The sequence below is a fragment of the Oncorhynchus gorbuscha genome, linkage group LG17 (assembly GCF_021184085.1).
Source record: "Oncorhynchus gorbuscha isolate QuinsamMale2020 ecotype Even-year linkage group LG17, OgorEven_v1.0, whole genome shotgun sequence".
Lineage (NCBI taxonomy): Eukaryota > Metazoa > Chordata > Actinopteri > Salmoniformes > Salmonidae > Oncorhynchus > Oncorhynchus gorbuscha.
Genome location: NC_060189.1, coordinates 58,882,761 through 58,903,404, shown reverse-complemented (window position 1 = coordinate 58,903,404; position 20,644 = coordinate 58,882,761). Strand labels below are relative to the sequence as shown.

The 20,644-nt window shown below is 44.0% G+C and overlaps 1 protein-coding gene across 2 annotated transcripts in view; it reads right to left on the bottom strand.

The window, feature by feature from the left end:
* The window catches only part of tbck (TBC1 domain containing kinase), a 60,952-nt gene that overhangs the window by 39,873 nt on the left and 435 nt on the right, over positions 1–20,644 (bottom strand). Inside the window, exons 2-21 of one of the 2 annotated variants that reach the window (XM_046307635.1) lie at positions 19,978–20,230; positions 14,858–14,930; positions 13,843–13,957; positions 13,571–13,644; positions 9,807–9,948; positions 9,548–9,608; positions 8,483–8,544; positions 7,910–7,971; positions 7,466–7,614; positions 7,102–7,107; positions 6,939–7,071; positions 6,209–6,308; positions 5,491–5,540; positions 3,637–3,766; positions 3,025–3,123; positions 2,382–2,444; positions 2,109–2,235; positions 1,903–1,953; positions 1,699–1,782; positions 968–1,053 (exon numbers count right to left, since the gene is read on the bottom strand). In XM_046307635.1, coding sequence (XP_046163591.1) covers positions 968–1,053; positions 1,699–1,782; positions 1,903–1,953; positions 2,109–2,235; positions 2,382–2,444; positions 3,025–3,123; positions 3,637–3,766; positions 5,491–5,540; positions 6,209–6,308; positions 6,939–7,071; positions 7,102–7,107; positions 7,466–7,614; positions 7,910–7,971; positions 8,483–8,544; positions 9,548–9,608; positions 9,807–9,948; positions 13,571–13,644; positions 13,843–13,957; positions 14,858–14,930; positions 19,978–20,170 — 1,860 coding nt within the window. In that variant the 5' untranslated portion in view covers positions 20,171–20,230. Of the gene's footprint in view, positions 1–967; positions 1,054–1,698; positions 1,783–1,902; positions 1,954–2,108; positions 2,236–2,381; positions 2,445–3,024; positions 3,124–3,636; positions 3,767–5,490; positions 5,541–6,208; positions 6,309–6,938; positions 7,108–7,465; positions 7,615–7,909; positions 7,972–8,482; positions 8,545–9,547; positions 9,609–9,806; positions 9,949–13,570; positions 13,645–13,842; positions 13,958–14,857; positions 14,931–19,977; positions 20,231–20,644 lie in introns of both variants that reach the window. The other variant, XM_046307634.1, reaches the window with a different exon arrangement.

Here is a 20,644-nt window from a genome sequence, read left to right as displayed (position 1 = left end):
TCACTGCTATATGGTCTGTGGTTTCATGGTTTCAGGTTGTCATTGTAAATGAGAAATGGTTCTAAACTGACCCAGCTGGTTAAATACATTTGAACTTGAAACAAAGTCAGTGTTTCCTACAGGAGCGGAGTTACACCAGTCATCAAAAACTTCCATCCATCTTTAAAAACAGGGCACCATAAAACCATGGCCCCTGTTTGATAGACTCAGCCGTTCTCTGGAAGAGGTCCCTGGGGCGACACATTCATCAGCAAGATAATGCCTTGATTAGCACCTATAGAGCCTTTAACCTTGCTACGGTGTGAAGAGAGTGAGTGTTCTGGAACGGGGGATGGAGGGCCGGGTGTTCGACGACCTTATGGCAAGGCCAGACTGTCATTAGACCCTAGAGCAGGCCAGGCTGTCATTAGACCCAGTATAAATTATCACAAATGTACTGAGTGGAGGGAAATTGGCCTTGGCCCAAAACTGAGAGGGGCCAACGAACAAAAACTCTCAATGACAAGCAGGACTCTATTAGAAGGATGTGACAGTAGTGATTATTTATCCCTGACCAGGGAGTCTGGGACTGGGCCAGATTCCAGACTTCTCCTCCATCCTCCCCATTGTCCCTCACCTTTCACGATCTAAAAACTCACAGAAGGAAAGAAACATTTTCTAACAAGTACCCTTCACCACAGTTCTGCTGTCAGATGTACAGTAGGGCCCCTCCAGTTAAGTACTTCCCCCCCTACAGTTCTGCTGTCAGATGTACAGTAGGGCCCCTCCAGTTAACTTCTCCCCCCCCCTATAGTTCTGCTGTAGGACATCTGTGTATAAACACTTTTCAGCTCATCCACTACAACTGTTCCCTTATCAGTTAAATGAAGATCAGCCCCCTCATGTCAGTTTTATGATCCTTCGCCACTGTTCTCCAGTCAGTTTTTACATTAGGACGACGCAGCCCAGACCGCATTTCAGTGCTTACGTCAGGTATGAATCCGATCTCATTGAGGTGGTTGCTGAGCTCCGGGTCGTGGAAGGAGATCATCTGGGTGAAGACGGTGAGGTATTCTGAAACCAGCACAGAGGGAGAGTTCAAATCTAGCGAGAAAGCAGTGGTGGTCCTATCTGAGGAACGCTACTCATGGGTGTCTGTTGCAAAACATTTATCTACGTTGTGCCATATTGAACAAGATCCAGAAGCTATTGTGACATCAGATTGGGCATTGTCTGTCGATATTTTGTATCAGGACTATAAAGAGATGTTTGTGTCGTGTATGGTCTCTACACAAAAAAACGTAATTGAGCTTCATTATTTTTATTCCAAAACAAAAGTACACTAAAATCCAAGACAGACCAACATTGGTGAGATTAGATGAGACTGTGGTGGGAAAATAAACAACACTCCACATTGAGTTCCAGTGGTGTGTTTGTTGTCCCAGATCACATTGTGGGAATATATCAACAATGGACTAATGTAACAAAAGATAGTTTGGGTGGAGTTTTCCTTTGAGCAATAAGGCAGAGAGACTGTAGTAGATTGTCAATATCACACAAAAAAGGGTGTTATTAGACAACTCATTGGTGCACTTTCATAAATATACCTACTAGTGGCACACATTGAACACTGACATGTTTACGTAGATTAAAGATTGTTTTACTGGGATGATGGAGGCTGCTTGTTATTCAAGTGTCACTGTCCATGGAGGGACTCACCTTGGATAACGTGAGAGTTGTCCTTCAGGAAGAAGTTGTACAGGTATTTGGGGATGAAGGCCGACATGCAAGCGTACGCCAGGGCTGCAGACAACAAAGGGGAGGATGAGGTGAAGAGAGAAGGGAGGAGTATCAGCGATACACATTGCACCTCTGCAAATCAACAACAACTCCCTGTTTTAAGAAGGTTTCAAATACCCTTACCTTCATTGTTGAAATTCAGCCAGAGAAATGGTGCACAAAGTGAATCCAAACCTGAACAAAACACAGGGTACAACTGTAAACCACATCACCACTGGAATTGAATTGGCTAGATTGAAAATGTATGACTTGACTGCCACCTAGTGGTCTATTGACCACAACACAGCACAGATGTGAGTCAATGTGTGACAGCAGAGAGACAGACTCACCCTGCCAGTAGACCAGGTCAGGGTGAGACACCACCCAGGCCTTGAGCACACGCCTGAACTTCCTGTGGCCCTGTGGCGAGGACAGTAGCTCGTCATACTGGTGACAGCGAGGGATGTCCACCTCAATCTGGGAGGAAAACACACACATTAGAAGTGTGTGAACCAAGGCATGTGATGGATATATATCTGTTCAATATGAAATTATAAAAGTGCCAAAAATAATAACATTTGCCCATCAACTGATAACCAGTCCACAATCAGAAGAGCAGGTACCTGTCTGTCAGTGGGTATAGGAGTATCCTTGTCAATGCTGTCATATTTGGCTTGAATGTCCCCCTGGAGAGAAAAAGGAATCTAATCAACCAAAATATCTTCTCATTATCATTGCATGGCACAGTATTAAATGAAAATCAGCAGTAAATCAAGTTCATAATCTCTATGGTTATCAGCTTAATTTATCTCTACAAACAAAACAATGTATTCCTCTCTATGGTTATCAGCTTAATTTATCTCTACAAACAAAACAATGTATTCCTCTCTATGGTTATCAGCTTAATTTATCTCTACAAACAAAACAATGTATTCCTCTCTATGGTTATCAGCTTAATTTATCTCTACAAACAAAACAATGTATTCCTCTCTATGGTTATCAGCTTAATTTATCTCTACAAACAAAACAATGTATTCCTCTCTATGGTTATCAGCTTAATGTATCTCTACAAACAAAACAATGTATTCCTCTATGGTTATCAGCTTAATTTATCTCTACAAACAAAACAATGTATTCCTCTCTATGGTTATCAGCTTAATTTATCTCTACAAACAAAACAATGTATTCCTCTCTATGGTTACCAGCTCTATTTATCTCTACAAACAAAACAATGTATTTCTCTCTATGGTTATCAGTTTGTCCTACCTCGACTCCCAGGAGAGCAGCCCAGGCCAGTCCACGTATGAGAGGAGGAATGTCCACCCTCGCCTCCTTCCACACCAGGTTCTTCTTGTAAGGGTAAGCCTGTGGGACAAACAGCACAACTAGATCATTTTCTAATCAGAAGATTCGATTCTATTGTAATTATTTATCCAGATAAGTCATTGAGAAGACACTATGTTTTACTAATCTGGTTGATATAACACATAGCTCCACTTCAATTCAACACCCGATATAATCAAGATAGACACCAAGGCCTGGACACACCAATAGAAGACTTTAATAAATCACCAGACAGGAACACAAAGATGAGTAAAAGAGTGTGAGCTCAGGACAGGGTCAATGTGACTTTGGGTACTCCTCGTCTTTCTATTCCTGGAATCATTGGGAACTGGGGGATCTTAAACTGCGGAGGCAGAGTGATTGCATTTGTACTGGTTGTGAGACAATGGTGTGTGTGTGTGTGTGTGTGTGTGTGTGTGTGTGTGTGTGTGTGTGTGTGTGTGTGTGTGTGTGTGTGTGTGTGTGTGTGTGTGTGTGTGTGTGTGTGTGTGTGTGTGTGTGTGTGTGTGTGTGTGTGTGTGTTAGAGCTCAGACCTTGAGGAGCCTGTCGAAGAGGATGATGCGGATGAGTTGGTACTCTGTGTCCCTCTCCCTGATGATGAGTGGCAGCGTGACGGTGCAAGACAGCTCATTGCTGCTGTTGGACTGGGACAGACTAGACTGTCTGGAGAGACAGAGACAGAAAGACACACAGAGAGACACAGACAGCGAGAGAGAGCGCGAGAAAAAGAGAGCGAGAGAGCGCAAGCGAGCGAGCGAGAGAGAGGAAAAGAGCAAGAGAGCAGAGAGAGCGAGAAAGAGCAAGAGAGCGAGCGAGAGCAAGAGAGCGAGCGAGAGCAAGAGAGCGAGGAAGAGAGAGAAAGAGAGCGAGCGAGAGCAAGAGAGCGAGAGAGAGCAAGAGAGCGAGAGCAAGAGAGCGAGAAAGAGAGCGAGCGAGAGCAAGAGAGCGAGCGAGAGCAAGAGAGCGAGCGAGAAGAGAGAGAAGAGAGAAGAGAGAGAGAGCGAGCGAGAGCAAGAGAGCGAGGAAGAGAGAGAAAGAGAGCGAGGAAGAGAGAGAAAGAGAGCGAGGAAGAGAGAGAAAGAGAGCGAGGAAGAGAGAGCAAGAGAGCGAGAGAGAGCAAGAGAGCGAGGAAGAGAGAGAAAGAGAGCGAGGAAGAGAGAGAAAGAGAGCGAGCGAGAGCAAGAAGAGAGCGAGAGCAAGAGAAGAGAGAGCAAGAGAGCGAGCGAGAGCAAGAGAGCGAGCGAGAGCAAGAGAGAGCGAGAGCAAGAGCGAGAGCAAGAGAGCGAGAGAGAGAGCGAGGAAGAGAGAGCAAGAGAGCGAGCGAGAGCAAGAGAGCGAGGAAGAGAGAGAAAGAGAGCGAGCGAGAGCAAGAGAGCGAGGAAGAGAGAGAAAGAGAGCGAGGAAGAGAGAGAAAGAGAGCGAGGAAGAGAGAGCAAGAGAGCGAGGAAGAGAGAGAAAGAGAGCGAGGAAGAGAGAGAAAGAGAGCGAGGAAGAGAGAGCAAGAGAGCGAGCGAGAGCAAGAGAGAGAGAGAAGAGAGCGAGCGAGAGAGAGCAAGAGAGAAGAGAGCAAGAGAGCGAGGAAGAGAGAGCAAGAGAGCGAGGAAGAGAGAGCAAGAGAGCGAGAGAGAGCAAGAGAGCGAGCGAGAGCAAGAGAGCGAGGAAGAGAGAGCAAGAGAGCGAGGAAGAGAGAGCAAGAGAGCGAGAGAGAGCAAGAGAGCGAGCGAGAGCAAGAGAGCGAGGAAGAGAGAGCAAGAGAGCGAGGAAGAGAGAGCAAGAGAGCGAGGAAGAGAGAGCAAGAGAGAGCAAGAGAGCGAGGAAGAGAGAGCAAGAGAGCGAGGAAGAGAGAGCAAGAGAGCGAGGAAGGAAGAGCAAGAGAGCGAGGAAGAGCAAGAGAGCGAGGAAGAGAGAGCAAGAGAGCGAGGAAGAGCAAGAGAGCGAGGAAGAGAGAGCAAGAGAGCGAGGAAGAGAGAGCAAGAGAGCGAGCGAGGAAGAGAGAGCAAGAGAGCGAGCGAGGGCGAGGAAGAGAGAGCAAGAGAGCGAGCGAGAGCGAGGAAGAGAGAGCAAGAGAGCGAGCGAGAGCAAGAGAGCGAGGAAGAGAGAGAAAGAGAGCGAGGAAGAGAGAGAGAAAGAGAGCGAGCGAGAGCAAGAGAGCGAGGAAGAGAGAGCAAGAGAGCGAGGAAGAGAGAGCAAGAGAGCGAGCGAGCGAGAGCAAGAGAGCGAGACAAAGAGATACAAGGGAACAAAAAAGCAAGAAGGGATCATTACTCATCTCCATCAGTCATTGAAAAGAACAAGCCATAAAATTATATTCTATCTGTCCTCAGCTCTCGCATCCCTACTAAGTCAATACGTGACAAGTGATGAGTAAAAGATGAGGGGATTCTTACTCATCTTCCAATAAAGGGTAATATGCCTCTCCTGCCACATCTTTCAGTCTCTGAAAGAGAGAAGACAGATTTTAATTCAACACAAATGTTCTGGTTCATTTCAGATTCAACCATGTGGAGAAAATAAACTGCTGTGTGGTGTTGGTAGAACACTAGTCATTACAGTCCAAGTAATGACCTGTTGTGTGGTGTTGGTAGAACACTGGTCATTACAGTCCAAGTAATGACCTGTTGTGTGGTGTTGGTAGAACACTAGTCATTACAGTCCAAGTAGGGACCTGTTGTGTGGTGTTGGTAGAACACTGGTCATTACAGTCCAAGTAGAGACCTGTTGTGTGGTGTTGGTAGAACACTGGTCATTACAGTCCAAGTAGAGACCTGTTGTGTGGTGTTGGTAGAACACTGGTCATTACAGTCCAAGTAATGACCTGTTGTGTGGTGTTGGTAGAACACTGGTCATTACAGTCCAAGTAATGACCTGTTGTGTGGTGTTGGTAGAACACTGGTCATTACAGTCCAAGTAGAGACCTGTTGTGTGGTGTTGGTAGAACACTGGTCATTACAGTCCAAGTAGAGGCCTGTTGTGTGGTGTTGGTAGAACACTGGTCACTACAGTCCAAGTAGAGACCTGTTGTGTGGTGTTGGTAGAACACTAGTCATTACAGTCCAAGTAGAGACCTGTTGTGTGGTGTTCTATTAGTCACAGTGGTGTCCTCACGTTCTTCAGCTGGCACAGAGACAGTGTGACGGTGGTGTCATCCAGGAGGAAACTCCTGTCCCTGCCTTGGCCAAACGACTCGCCATCCTCCAGCAGGAAACTAACACACACATTGAATTCAACATTTATTCATCCGGATGAGAAACTATATAATAGCTTGGATCTACTTAAATATAATCTAGTTAACTAGTTCAGATGAAAACATTATTCTAACTTTGTGCTTTGCTCTATGATTAAAACAGTTAATAACTATTGGAGACAGTACAGTGGAAAGGCATGTTGTATATAATTACATTATCTGAGACAGTAGAAAGGCCTGCTGTACATAACTACATTATCTGAGACAGTCCGGTAGAAAGACATGTTGTACATAACTACATTATCTGAAACAGTCCGGTAGAAAGACATGCTGTATATAACTACATTATCTGAGACAGTTCAGTAGAAAGACCTGCTGTACATAACTACATTATCTGAGACAGCCCGGTAGAAAGAGATGCTGTATATAACTACATTATCTGAGACAGTAGAAAGGCCTGCTATACATAACTACATTATCTGAAACAGTCCGGTAGAAAGGCCTGCTGTACATGACTACATTATCTATGACAGTAGAAAGACATGCTATGTATAACAACATTATCTGAAACAGTCCGGTAGAAAGACATGCTATGTATAACAACATTATCTGAAACAGTCCACTAGGTAGAAAGGGTGTGTTGTACAGTACTTGGGCAGGGTGCAGACAGGAGGCTTGGACTGGATGATCTCCTTGTTGGTCAGTTCCTTCTCCAGGTCTCCTCCTGCCAAACACCACAGGTGGTACACCTCATCTATGGCCCTCTCCCCCAGGTACTCCTCATCTATGGCCCTCTCCCCCAGGTACTCCTCATCATCATCTGGGACATGATTGATAGATTCATTTAACTGTCTAATACATTCAAAATCAGCCACATTTCAATTCATGTCATTGTATGCAGCTTAATCCAAATCGATAACAATTGCCACTGTTTTCCAGGGATTCCTGGGTTCCATTAAATCCCACACTAAGCATCAAGGATGATACATGGGGTCCTCTACATGGGATAATGTGGTCGTCTGAGATGTATCCTTTATCCATAGAGCCAGGTCTACAATGGTAAACAACTATTTTTTTATAATGTATGTGCGTCCGTAAGTGTGTGTTTGCGTGTGTGTGTCCATGTGTGTCCATGCGTGTGTGTGGCCACGTCAGGGCATGCATGTGTGCACTCTGACCTTTGCAGAGCTGGCTGATGTCCTCTGGTAGCTCCAGGTGGGCACAGCGCAAGGACGAGGAGAACAGCCCGACGGGCTGCTGGAACGGGGCGTAGAGACACGACACGCCCTCAAACACTGGGTCAACCAGCAGCTCTGCAGGGGTGGGCCTGGATGGAAGCACAGAGTGAAATCTCTTTTTTGAACATGCATCAAAAACATATCGACGCACTTCATCAAAGGTTCAGATTTCACGATAAAAATGTTATGTGAAGTGTTCTCAAATGTTCTCTCTAAATGTACCATGTTCTCATTGGGGCATGTTTTTGATCACTTTCCCTGTTATTACCCTGTTATTACCCTGCAGATAGTACAGCTGCATGACAAAAGTACCTGGAGAATGGGCCTCCCAACAGGAAATGATAGCCAACACAACATGATATAAAACATCTCTGGTCGAGTTACCTTCTGGAGGGCAGGAAGGTCAGGCATTTCCTTAATAATGTCAGGACGTTCTCAGGCAGCTCCTGTAACAGAACGTTGACAATCACATTAGTTATGCTACAATCCAGACCCACAGCCCCAATCTCCCTCTGCTTTTATGGCTTTTCAGCATCCTAAAGAAATAAAATAGCCTGAGAAAGGTTAAAAGCCTTTTTACAAGGGAAACACTTTGGCAAATGGAGGACATATGAATTTCATTAGCACACATATACACACAAACAGATGCGCGCACAAACACACACAGCTAGCGGTTACAAGTTACAGGGCACCGTTTTGGTATTTGATTAAGTGTCGTCATTTACAATCACAATCGTCTCTGGAACAACAATACAGCATATAGTAAGGTGTAGTCTTTTATCTACATCATAAAACATGACTTTGCCTAATGTGTAGATTGTCTAATGTGTGGTAATCTACACATTAGACAATCTACACATTAGGCAAACTAGGAATTCTAGGACAATCAACCTTTCTTAGAGTGGTTTTAGCGGACCAGTGTAATAAACAGTGACTTGTGATTGATGTCAAACTCACCCTAATCGCATCCAAGCATCCGTGCTCCTCTGCAAGGACTGTGACTATGTCGTCAATGCAACCTGAGAACAACAAAACACAGACCACCATGTCATAACCAATGAACAACCCCATCATAAACAATGAACAACCCCATCATAAACAATGAATAACCCCATCATAAACAATGAACAACCCCATCATAAACAATGAATAACCCCGTCATAAACAATGAACAACCCCACCATAAACAATGAACAACCCCATCATAAACAATGAACAATGAACCCCATCATAAACAATGAATAACCCCATCATAAACAATGAACAACCCCATCATAAACAATGAACAACCCCATCATAAACAATGAACAACCCCATCATAAACAATGAACAACCCCATCATAAACAATGAACAACCCCATCATAAACAATGAACAACCCCATCATAACCAATGAACAGCCCCATCATAAACAATGAACAACCCCATCATAAACAATGAACAACCCCATCATAAACAATGAATAACCCCATCATAAACAATGAACAACCCCATCATAAACAATGAACAACCCCATCATAAACAATGAATAACCCCATCATAAACAATGAATAACCCCATCATAAACAATGAATAACCCCATCATAACCAATGAATAACCCCATCATAAACAATGCCCCATCATAACAAACAACCCCATCATAACCAATGAACAGCCCCATCATAACCAATGAATAACCCCATCATAACCAATGAACAGCCCCATCATAAACAATGAACAACCCCATCATAAACAATGAACAACCCCATCATAAACAATGAATAACCCCATCATAAACAATGAACAACCCCATCATAAACAATGAACAACCCCATCATAAACAATGAACAACCCCATCATAAACAATGAATAACCCCATCATAAACAATGAACAACCCCATCATAAACAATGAACAGCCCCATCATAACCAATGAACAGCCCCATCATAAACAATGAACAGCCCCATCATAACCAATGAACAGCCCCATCATAACCAACCTGTGGCTCACCAAGCTGATGGACATGGAAACATGTTCACTTACCCAAGGTGATGATGAATTTCAATCTCTCGCTTATTTCAATGTTCTGCAGTAGTCTTCTACCCTGTGAGTAAAAGGTTGATAGTACATGAGGACAGAATGACTACCTCCTAACCACAATATCACACTTTACTTGAACCCTCAAATCAATGGTTATATAACACTGTCATAACATCTGTCAATGACAGTCCTGACTTCTGACTGACAGCTCAATCAAATAATCAATCATTAGGTCAAGACATGGGGGTTTAAGAGAGCTTACTGCACACAGTTCAAAGAGCAGGACTCCCAGGGACCACACGTCTGTCTTGGGCCCCGAGGGAAGAGGGTTCTCCCCCTGGGAGGGGTCACTAGGGTGGACTGAGCCCTGGGCCATGACCTCAGGAGCCAGATAGGATGGGTACCTGTGGACAGAGATAGTCAGAGAGAGGGTCAAAGGTCAATTGAATACCCTGCAAGACATAGTAAACTTGAGAGCGTTGCGGTTGTCTTCAATTAAATACAATGAAACCTGTTTGCAACAGATAACATTTGACAATGAACATACTTTGATGATTAATCTACCTAAATATTCCAGGTACTTCCTGTTTTGTTGAAGTCATTGTTTAAGTGATGCATGTACAGTACGTTGCTTCATATCAAGGAATCTCCGTAAACACTAGACAGATAAGCTTATTTCATCTTCAAACCAGATGTTTTACTTGGAGACTAGATAACACAGGACATCAGAGGCAGCGAACAACACACACACACACAATCATTCCCCCATTCAACAACAGGCTATTACCCACAAAGACTTTCTAAAACATGAGGGCCTTTGGGTTATGGATAAGACTTCTATTACAGTACTTATTACAGAAACAATGGATTACTTTAATATCTAAAACCTGGATATCATAATGGCTGGTAATGGCTCACATCAACACCATTATCCCAGAAACCCTAGACCCACCCCAATTTGCATACCGCACCAACAGATCTACAGATGATGCAATCTCGATTGCACTCCACACTGCCCTTTCCCACCTGGACAAAAGGAACACATGTGAGAATGCTATTCATTGACTACAGCTCAGCGTTCAACACCATAGTACCCTCAAATCTCATCACTAAGCTAAGGACCCTGGGACTAAACACCTCCCTCTGCAACTGGATCCTGGACTTCCTGACGGGCCGCCCCCAGGTGGTAAGGGTAGGTAACAACACATCTGCCACGCTGATCCTCAACACGTGGGGTGCATGCTCAGTCCCCTCCTGTACTCCCTGTTCACTCATTACTGCACGGCCAGGCACGACTCCAACACCATCATTAAGTTTGCTGATGACACAACAGTGGTTTGCCTGACCACCGACAACGATGAGACAGACTATAGGGAGGATCAGAGACCTGGCCGTGTGGTGCCAGGACAACAACCTCTCCCTCAAAGCGATCAAGACAAAGGAGATGATTGTGAACTATAGGAAAAGGAGGACCGAGCATGCCCCCATTATCATCGACGGGGCTGCAGTGGAGCAGGTTGAGAGCTTCAAGTTCCTTGGCATCCACATCACCAACAAACTAACATGGTCCAAGCACACAAAGACAGTCGTGAAGAGGGCACGACAAAACCTATTCCCCCTCAGGAGACTAAAATGATTAGATCCTCAAAAGGTTTTACAGCTGCACCATCGAGAGCATTCTGATGCGTTGCATGACCGCCTGGTATGGCAACTGCTCGGCCTCTGACCGCAAGGTACTACAGAGAGTAGTGCGTACGGCCCAGTAGTGCGTACATCACCGGGGCCAAGCTTCCTGTCATCCAGGACCTCTATACCAGGTGGTGTCAGAGGAAGGCTCTAAAAATTGTCAGACACTCCAGCCACCCTAGTCATAGAATGTTCTCTCTGCTACCGCACACAATCACCAATTCAACAGAGGCTTCTAAACAGCTTCTACCCCCAAGCCATAAGACACCTGAACAGCTAATCAAATGGCTACCCAGACTTTGCATTGCCTGGATAAGACTGTTATTACAGTACTTATTACAGAAACAATGGATTACTTTAATATCTAAAACCTGGATATCATAATGGCTGGTAATGGCTCACATCAACAATTAGACCCACCCCAATTTGCATACCGCACCAACAGATCTACCAGCTGGCCCCAGTAAGCTAAGGACCCTCCTTTCCCACCTGGACAAAAGGAACACATGTGAGAATGCTATTCATTGACTACAGCTCAGCGTTCAACACCATAGTACCCTCAAATCTCATCACTAAGCTAAGGACCCTGGGACTAAACACCTCCCTCTGCAACTGGATCCTGGACTTCCTGACGGGCTCAGGTCCCAGGTGGTAAGGGTAGGTAACAACATATGTGGGGTGGCCAGTCCTCTTCTCTGCCACGCTGATCCTCAACACGTGGGATGTTCAAATGTTCTAAAGTCCCCTCCTGTACTCCCTGTTCACTCATTGAAACTGCACGGCCAGGCACTGGGGACTCCAACACCATCATTAAGTTTGCTGATGACACAACAGTGGTTTGCCTGACCACAGATGGCAACGATGAGACAGACTATAGGGAGGATCAGAGACCTGGGCATGTGGTGCCAGGACAACAACCTCTCCCTCAAAGCGATCAAGACAAAGGAGATGATTGTGAACTATAGGAAAAGGAAACAAACTGACCATGCCCCCATTATCATAAACTACTGCAGCATGCACTGGAGGCTGAGACAGGAGGGTCAGGTCCACATCACCAACAAACTAACATGGTCCAAGCCAAAGACATCACCAGTTCCTGTGGCCCCATCACCAACAAACTAACATGGTCCAAGCACACAAAGACAGTCGGAAGAGGGCACGACAAAACCCCCCTCAGGAGACTAAAATGTTTAGATCCTCAAAATGTTTTACAGCTGCACCACCAACATTCTGATCGTTGCATGACCGCCTGGTATGGCAACCTCGGCCTCTGACCGCAAGGTACTACAGAGGGTAGTGCGGGCCCAGTAGGCCACCACCAGTGAAGCTTCCTGTCATCCAGGACCTCTATACCAGGTGGTGTCAGAGGAAGGCTCCAAAAAGTCAGTGACTCCAGCCACCCTAGTCATAGAAGAATCCCTGCTGGCACGGCAAGGGGTACCGAGCACCAAGTCTAGAGTCCAAGAGGCTTCTCAGTTGCCCCAGAGCCTTTCCGTTCACCTTCCTACTCCTGGGCCAGACTACACTCAATCATATGACCCACTGAAGAGATGAGTCTTCAGTAAAGACTTAAAGGTTGAGACCATTTTGCGTCTTGACATGGGTAGGCAGACCGTTCCATAAAAATGGAGCTCTATAGGAGAAAGCCCTGCCTCCAGCTGTTTGCTTAGAAATTTAGGGACAATTAAAGTACCTAATTCTTGTGACTTTAATTATTACGTTATCTCTTATTTTTAAGTGCTTTCCTTAAAAACTGCATTGTTGGTTAAGGGCTTGTAAGTAAGCCTTTCACTGTAACACCTGTTGTGTTCGGCGCATGTGACAAAATGTGATTTGATAAACAATAGATTGACCATTACACATACATGTCATAGTAATGCATCTCATTCTATTTCACAAACAGCATTTAAATACTGTGTTGTGTTCACAGAGGGACCTATGACCTCCATTACCAGAAGATCCACAGTACTGCAAGTTCCAGACGTTCGAGGTTCACAATCTTCCATTATCATATCATAATTTATCATAGTTATCTCTATATGACAGTGGACCATGTATTGCTTTTAAGATTAATAGATTAATATAGATTAATTGGTAGAGCGTGGCGCTTGCAGGCCAGGGTTGTTGGTTCAATTCCCATGGGGCACCAGTACGAGAAAAAAAAAGTATGAAAATGCATGCACTCACTACTATGTTGCTCTTAGAGCATCTGCTAAATGACCAAATGTTGAAAAAAATGTGTTTTCACTGCCTAATCTAATGTCAGTAACAATTGATTAGCTTTTCACATCTATCAACACATTCGTTGTATATGGGAGGTTAGATGTGAACAGGACTTACCCAATAGGAAAGTCCACATCTGCCCCATGGTCTGTCATGTAATAGAGCCCAAACTTAGCCAGCTTCACCTTGCCCTACAATGAAACAATGTTACATATGACAATATTCAATGTATTGATGGCCTTATGATAAATCAATAATGCATCAATAACGTGATGACCATCAGCCTGTTTAAACGAGAGCGCAGGTTTAACCAGGCTAGATGACAATGGCAAATGGTGTTAAATGCCTTTCCATTAGACCCCAGATGATAGGGAAGGGAGGTTACCTACCTTGCCATCCATGAGGACATTCTGTGCATTGAGGGCTCTGTGAACCATCCCATGTTTGTTCATAAACTCTAGTCCCTCCAAGGCCTCATAGGCTATCTGGAGAACCCTCTCTGGGCTGTAACAGACAGACAAGGCCTGAGAAATCTTATATACACATTATAAAACTTGGGCGTAGCTTTAGGACCTGTGGTGTTTGGCTTGAAAAAGGGTCATGTATGGTACTCAGAGTCGGTCTTTGTTTTCCAGCCAACAAAGCTACAACAGGTCATTGTGTGTACTAAATATGTAGTCATTTCCCCCTGCCGGGTCTGTAGAGTTGAGGAGTTCATTCGGTTGTAAGTGTTTTAGATGGAAGAGGTTTGTGTTATTATCGTTGTCAGCCAGTAGATGGCAAGGGGAGTGTATAGTCTAGTCCTGATGTAATGAAGCTATTCTTCTTTGTTCAGTTAAACCATGGTCATTCTACTGACAGAGAAATAGAACTGGAGCCTCTTAACATTCCATAACATAGTACATTATCATTGTACTACATCTATATATAGTCTTTATGTTGTGTAAATATTTGACTATGTAGATATAATGCCTTCGGGTATTATACTATTTCTTATCGTTGTTGCTTTGTCGAGAAGGAACTTGCAAGTAAGCATTTCGTTGGACAGTGCATAACAAAATAATCATTTGTAGACTGCAAATTGACCGCAAGTATCCTAAACAGATAGAATATTTGTCTAAAACAGACATTTCAAACCTTGCTTGCAGTTGTATACGATCACATATACAGTATCTCTCTATAATGTGTGGGAATACTCTAGAACAGATTCCAAAATTAAAATCACTTGGAGCTGATTTGCTGGTGTTTTTAGTCTTTTATGTCCAACTATAAAAATGCTAAATAAAATAACACTTCCCTTTTATATAAGAAAACTTAGGGCCCTAAATAAAACAACAGCCGGGCCAAATTCAGGCCGCCAGTTGGTCAACCCAGTGCAACTAATAAAACAACTTGAAATCTTACCTGACAGTTTGAACCTGTTTCTGGAAATCATTTAGACTGCTTTCGTGGTGTTCCGTTACAACAACAAGTCGTTCTGGAAGAAGGAAGAAGAAAAGGTGTGAAACGGTAGATCAAAATGACATTGGTCAGCCCTGGCATTTTATTGATTTCTATGTTTAATATGTGATTTCAAAACATCTGTTTTACGGTCTGCTGCTTGTTCTCCATTTGTTTTCTTCCAGCAAGGCTGGTATTTTGTTGTTTTTCCGACGAAGGAGTGTGCCTTTAAGTTAAAGGTTTAGCCACAACATGATTGGTTAAACATAGCCCAGAAGAATGTTCTAAATGAAACGCTAGCGCCATGTGTTGTGATAACATGCATATGCAAGTACAAAGCTTTAAAGCTGCACTCAGTCCTTTATAACTCCCCATCCACACAATACATGGAAAAACTAAATGTGATCTACAAAACCTGACAACAAAGGGTTCAGCGCTCAGGACCTTAAAACATGGTTTTGACTAAATGGAATACAATTCTGACAGTTCATGTCAGAATTGACTTTTCTTAGCAGGTTAGGGGAATTAGGAAAAGGGTTAGGGTTAGCTAAAAATGCACAAAAAATATACAATTCAGACAGCAATTTGACGTAAGCTTCTAGCCGTGACTATAAAACATCTGGGCATAAAAAAGGATGAAACAAAGCAGGCTAAAGTAAGCTTTTAACAACTCAGGAAGTCCATAATGACAGTACTGTGTATACTTTGGCCAAAAATCATTAATGTGTCCAATAAAACCTGCATAATGTGGATTTGGGATGATTTCCGGTTTTTGTTGAGACTTTTAATAAAACACATTCTTGTGGTAATATGCTTAGCAAACAAAAGCGAAACAAGTTAGATTGTGCAGTTGGAGTTTGCCAAACACATTCAGTTATTTTACAGTGACTCGGATGAAACAGAAAACACTACTAAAAAACAGAGACATCGTTGAAAGCTGAGAGAGCCTCTTGAGGAGGTATAAACCTGTGATGAAGATTCTCTATATTTGCTCAACTGTAAATGACAAACTGGGGTACAAATCAACGTGTAAACTTATGGGTATGACCGCAATGAAGTCAATATGAACAGCCTCTTTTCACACAACAATACACAAGATTATTAGGTGTTTCTCTAAATAGAAACGGAAGGTCAAGGCTCTGTTGGAATACACTGAATGCACACCGTTCCCTCTTCCTTCTGAATGCACACCGTTCTCTCTTCCTTCTGAATGCACACCATTCCCTCTTCCTTCTGAATGCACACCATTCCCTCTTCCTTCTGAATGCACACTAAGTAAGCATTTCACTGTTAGTCTACACCTGTTGTTTACGAAGCATATGATGAATAACATTTTATTTGATATGACACCAGTCATATACAATAGTAGATGCCGAAAGGAAAGGGATAGGATTTAAAAGCTGCTGTCGGCCTGTCACGTAAGTACGAATCTCCCCTATGTCCTCTTTAGTATCACTCTCCATCCCACTCTACCAATACTAGGATATTTCTGGTAGTGGAGCGTTGTCACGCTACCAGTATCACGATACTAGGATACCTGATATTCCATGTATTCTTCCCAATCTCTGAAAGCCAGATACAGTCAAATAGAGGAAAACAAGTCACTCAAGATGGCGCCGACAGAGATGGTCACCTCGCTTCGAGGAAACTATGCATTATTTAGTTTATATATTATTTCGTACATTGTTACCCCAGGAAGGCAGTCATCAATGACTATTACATACAGCCGGGAAGAACTATACGTCAACTTATCAACATTACGACCAGGAATATGACTTTCCCGAAGCGGATCCTCTGTTTGGACCACCACCCAGAACAATGGATCTAAGTCCCAAAAGCTGACCCAAAACAACGGCGCCGCAGAAGGGACAGACGGAGCGGCCTCCTGGTCAGGATCCGTAGACGTGCACATCGCCCACAACTCCCGAGTATACTACTCGCCAATGTCCAGACTCTTAACAACAAGGTAGACGAAATTAGATCAAGGGTTGCCTTCCAGAGAGACATTAGAGTTTGTAACATTCTCTGTTTCATGGAAACATCGGTGGCGAGACATGGTAGTGATGACACCATAGACTTTGTTGATCTCTGCACCAGACAGGATGCTCTTGCCAACATACTTGGGGTCCAACATGTACGCTGCTGCGTGTAAGGGCTTCAGGCAGAAGTCTTCACACATTTTGATGCATTTCAGAACTGCAGTTTCCTCTGCTTGGAGCAACAGTGAAGTGGGCAGGGCAGTACACACTTCTTCTCTTACTTCTGCAAGCATCAGAACATCAGACAGGATGGCACGGTCTCCCTCAATTGTGCAATGGCTACTGCTATAGGTTTCTGGCGTTTCAGGCTGCTTTACCACCCTCTCTCAAAAGACATCATCCAGGAGGATCCTCTTGATGGGGCTGTCCATATCGGCAGACTGTGATATAGCCATTTCTTTTAGAGACTCCTTCCCCTCCAGTAGACTGTCAAACATGATGACAACACCACCCCAACGGGTATTGCTGGATAGCTTCAATGTGGTGCTCTTATTCTTCTCACTTTGCTTGGTGAGGTAGATTGCTGCTATAACTTCAAATCAAATCTAATTTTATTTGTCACATACACATGGTTAGCAGATGTTAATGCGAGTGTAGCGAAATGCTTCACATACCTAACCATTTCCTTGGCTCTCTTGTAGAGTGTATCCATTGTTTTCAGTGCCATGATGTGGCCTAGATGTGAGGGTAGGACTCCTCCACTTTAGACCAAGCAGCCTTCATGTCCGCAGCATTGTCTGTCACCAGTGCAAATACCTTCTGTGGTCCAAGGTCATTGAGGACTGCCTTCAGCTCATCTGCAATGTATATGTTTGTGTCGGTTGTCTCTTGTGTCTGTGCTCTTGTAGAGTACAGGTTGAGGGGTGGAGATGACGTAGTTAATTATTCCTTGCCCACGAACATTCGACCACCCATCAGAGATGATTGCAATACAGTCCGCTTTCTCTACAATTCGCTTGACCTTCACTTGAACTCTGTTGAACTCTGCATCCAGAAAATGAGTAGATAAAGCATGTCTGGTTGGAGGGGTGTATGCTGGGCGAAGAACATTCAGAAATCTCTTCCAATACACATTGCCTGTAAACATCAGTGGTGAAGCAGTTGCATACACAGCTTGAGTAAGACATTCATCAACATTTATCTGACTACGTTCCTCCATTGAGTCAAAAACACTTCTGATTCCAGGAGGACCATGAGCTGTTGCTATCAATAAGGTGTCTGATTCATCATTTCAACCTCAAATAGAAGTAGAGGGACTTTTGTCAGAGGTTGCTTCTTGTGTGCGCTGAGGGAACTTTAAGCACTTCTGCATCTTTGTTGCATTCTTCACATATGATTTGGCACAGTATATGCACATTTACACAGCTTTAATGGAAACAGGTGAATTAACACTCCTCAGTTAGGAAGCTCAAGCAAGCTAAACCCCACATGGTAGCAAAAACTAACTAGCAGAAATTGTTAACAAGTTAGAAATTATTTAAACACACTTTGCTGTAGGCTACTATTCAGTAGTTAACAAAAAGTGATGTTTGTCTTATAAAATATATTCACCCAACCCAGTATTCAAAACTCACCAGAATGCATGTAGTCATTGGCTCAGACAGTGTAGTAGTGTGGGCTCAATAGCATCTCATTAGTGTGCAAGATCTTGAGAATCAGCTGTACATGTGATGAAAGAATGCACTGTGCATGCAGAGGGTTGCATTGAATTCCATTGAATTTGGGATAGTTTAACCAAAATATGCCACAAGACCTAGAATTGACGTGTGTATCCCACAAAAAATGTTCACTGTTATAAGCTAACTTTTTTGATGATTTAAGGAAAATTCCCAAAATTCCCAGGCTCAACTTCCCATGGAAAATCTAAAGAAAAATTCTGGAAATTTCCCAGGAAGTTTCAGACCCTTTGCAACCCTAATCCTGAATTTATTGTAGCTGGGGATTTTATATTTGAGATCAAGGCTACCTAAATTCTATCAGCATATTGATTGCAGTACGCGCAGGGGTAATACACTCGATCACTGCTACTCTAACTTCAGCGATGCAGACAAAGCCCTCCCCCATCCTCCCTTTCTTCCTTCAGCAAATCCAACCACGACGCCATCTTTCTCCTACCGTTTTATAGGAAGAAACTCAAACAGGATGTACCAGTGACTAGAACCATTCAACGCAGGTCTGACCAATCGGAAGCCACGCTTCAGGACTGTTTTGATTACGTGGACTGGGATATGTTCCGGTCAGCCTCAGAGAACAACATCGATCTATACGCTGACTCTGTGAGTGAGTTTATAAAGAAGTGCATTGGAGATGTTGTACCCACTGTGACTATTAAAACCTACCCTAACCAGAAACCCTGGCTGGATGGCGGCATTGTCGCAAAACTGAACTCGCGAACCATCACATTTAACCATGGAAAGAGGTGTGGGAATATGGCTGAATATAGTTGTAGTTATTCCCTCCGCAAGGAAATCAAACAAGCGAAATGCTGGAACAGGGACAAAGTGGAATCACAATTCAATGGCTCAGACACGAGACACATATGGCAGGGTCTACAGGAAATCATGGAATACAAAAAGAAAACCAGCCACGATACGGACACCGACGTCAAGCTTCCAGACAAACTAAACACCTTCTTTGCCCGCTTTGAGGATAATATAGTGCCACCATCACATCCCGCTAACAAGGACTGCGCCCCCCTCCTTCTCCGTGGCTGACGTGAGTAAAACATTTAAACGTGTTAACCCTCGCAAGGCTGCTGGCCCAGACGGCATTCCAAGCCGCATCCTCAGAGCATGCGCAGACCAGCTGGCTGGTGTGTTTACACCGCATTAACATCTACACTCACATTAAAATTTGATTGGATCTTTCACCATTCCAGGTAGGCCTATTTAAGTGCTATATCAGTGCTTTACCATTGGTGTATTCTGTGCATTCAGATCACTTTTACTCCAAGGAAGGTAGGTTGAGGGAGTGATGTATTTTCACTGTATCAAGAATAGTACCCAAAATACCCATTGACAAACAGACAGAGATGCGTAGTCCTACCATGCTTCCCTCTGGAGATGTCTACGTACTGGCAGAGCCTGGGGTGGGAAATGGTCTTGAGCAGCTGGAAGCGGCCTAGGATCTTGATGGAGTTGGGGGTGAGGGGGAGGCCGTTGCTCCCGCACACATCGTGGGGGAGAGCCGAGGCAAAGAAGGTGAAGGCCCCTAGCTGGGCGTCTCTCAGTGGCCTCATGACTGCTCACTGCTCCAGTGTCCACTTCAGACAGTTGACAGCTCCACCAACCCACACACCCTATGGAAAACACAGAGACATTAGAGGCAGTGAAACAAATGATCAACAGTTTGTTCATGTTTACAAACACTCATTTTAATTTGAAACTATATCTAAACACAACAGGTGCAATGTAGCTCAAATACAAGTTATATCACAGCTTTTAAACGCATAAATAATTTCAGATAACACTTCCCTCTGGAGATGTCTACGTACTGGCAGAGCCTGGGGTGGGAAATGGTCTTGAGCAGCTGGAAGCGGCCTAGGATCTTGATGGAGTTGGGGGTGAGGGGGAGGCCGTTGCTCCCGCACACATCGTGGGGGCCGAAAAGAATGGTTACCACACAATTTCATATCCACTTCATTTACTTTGTCATCTTGTACAAGCATTACCTACTAGTGTTTTTAGGGAGGCGGTTTAGTAACCAGGTTTGT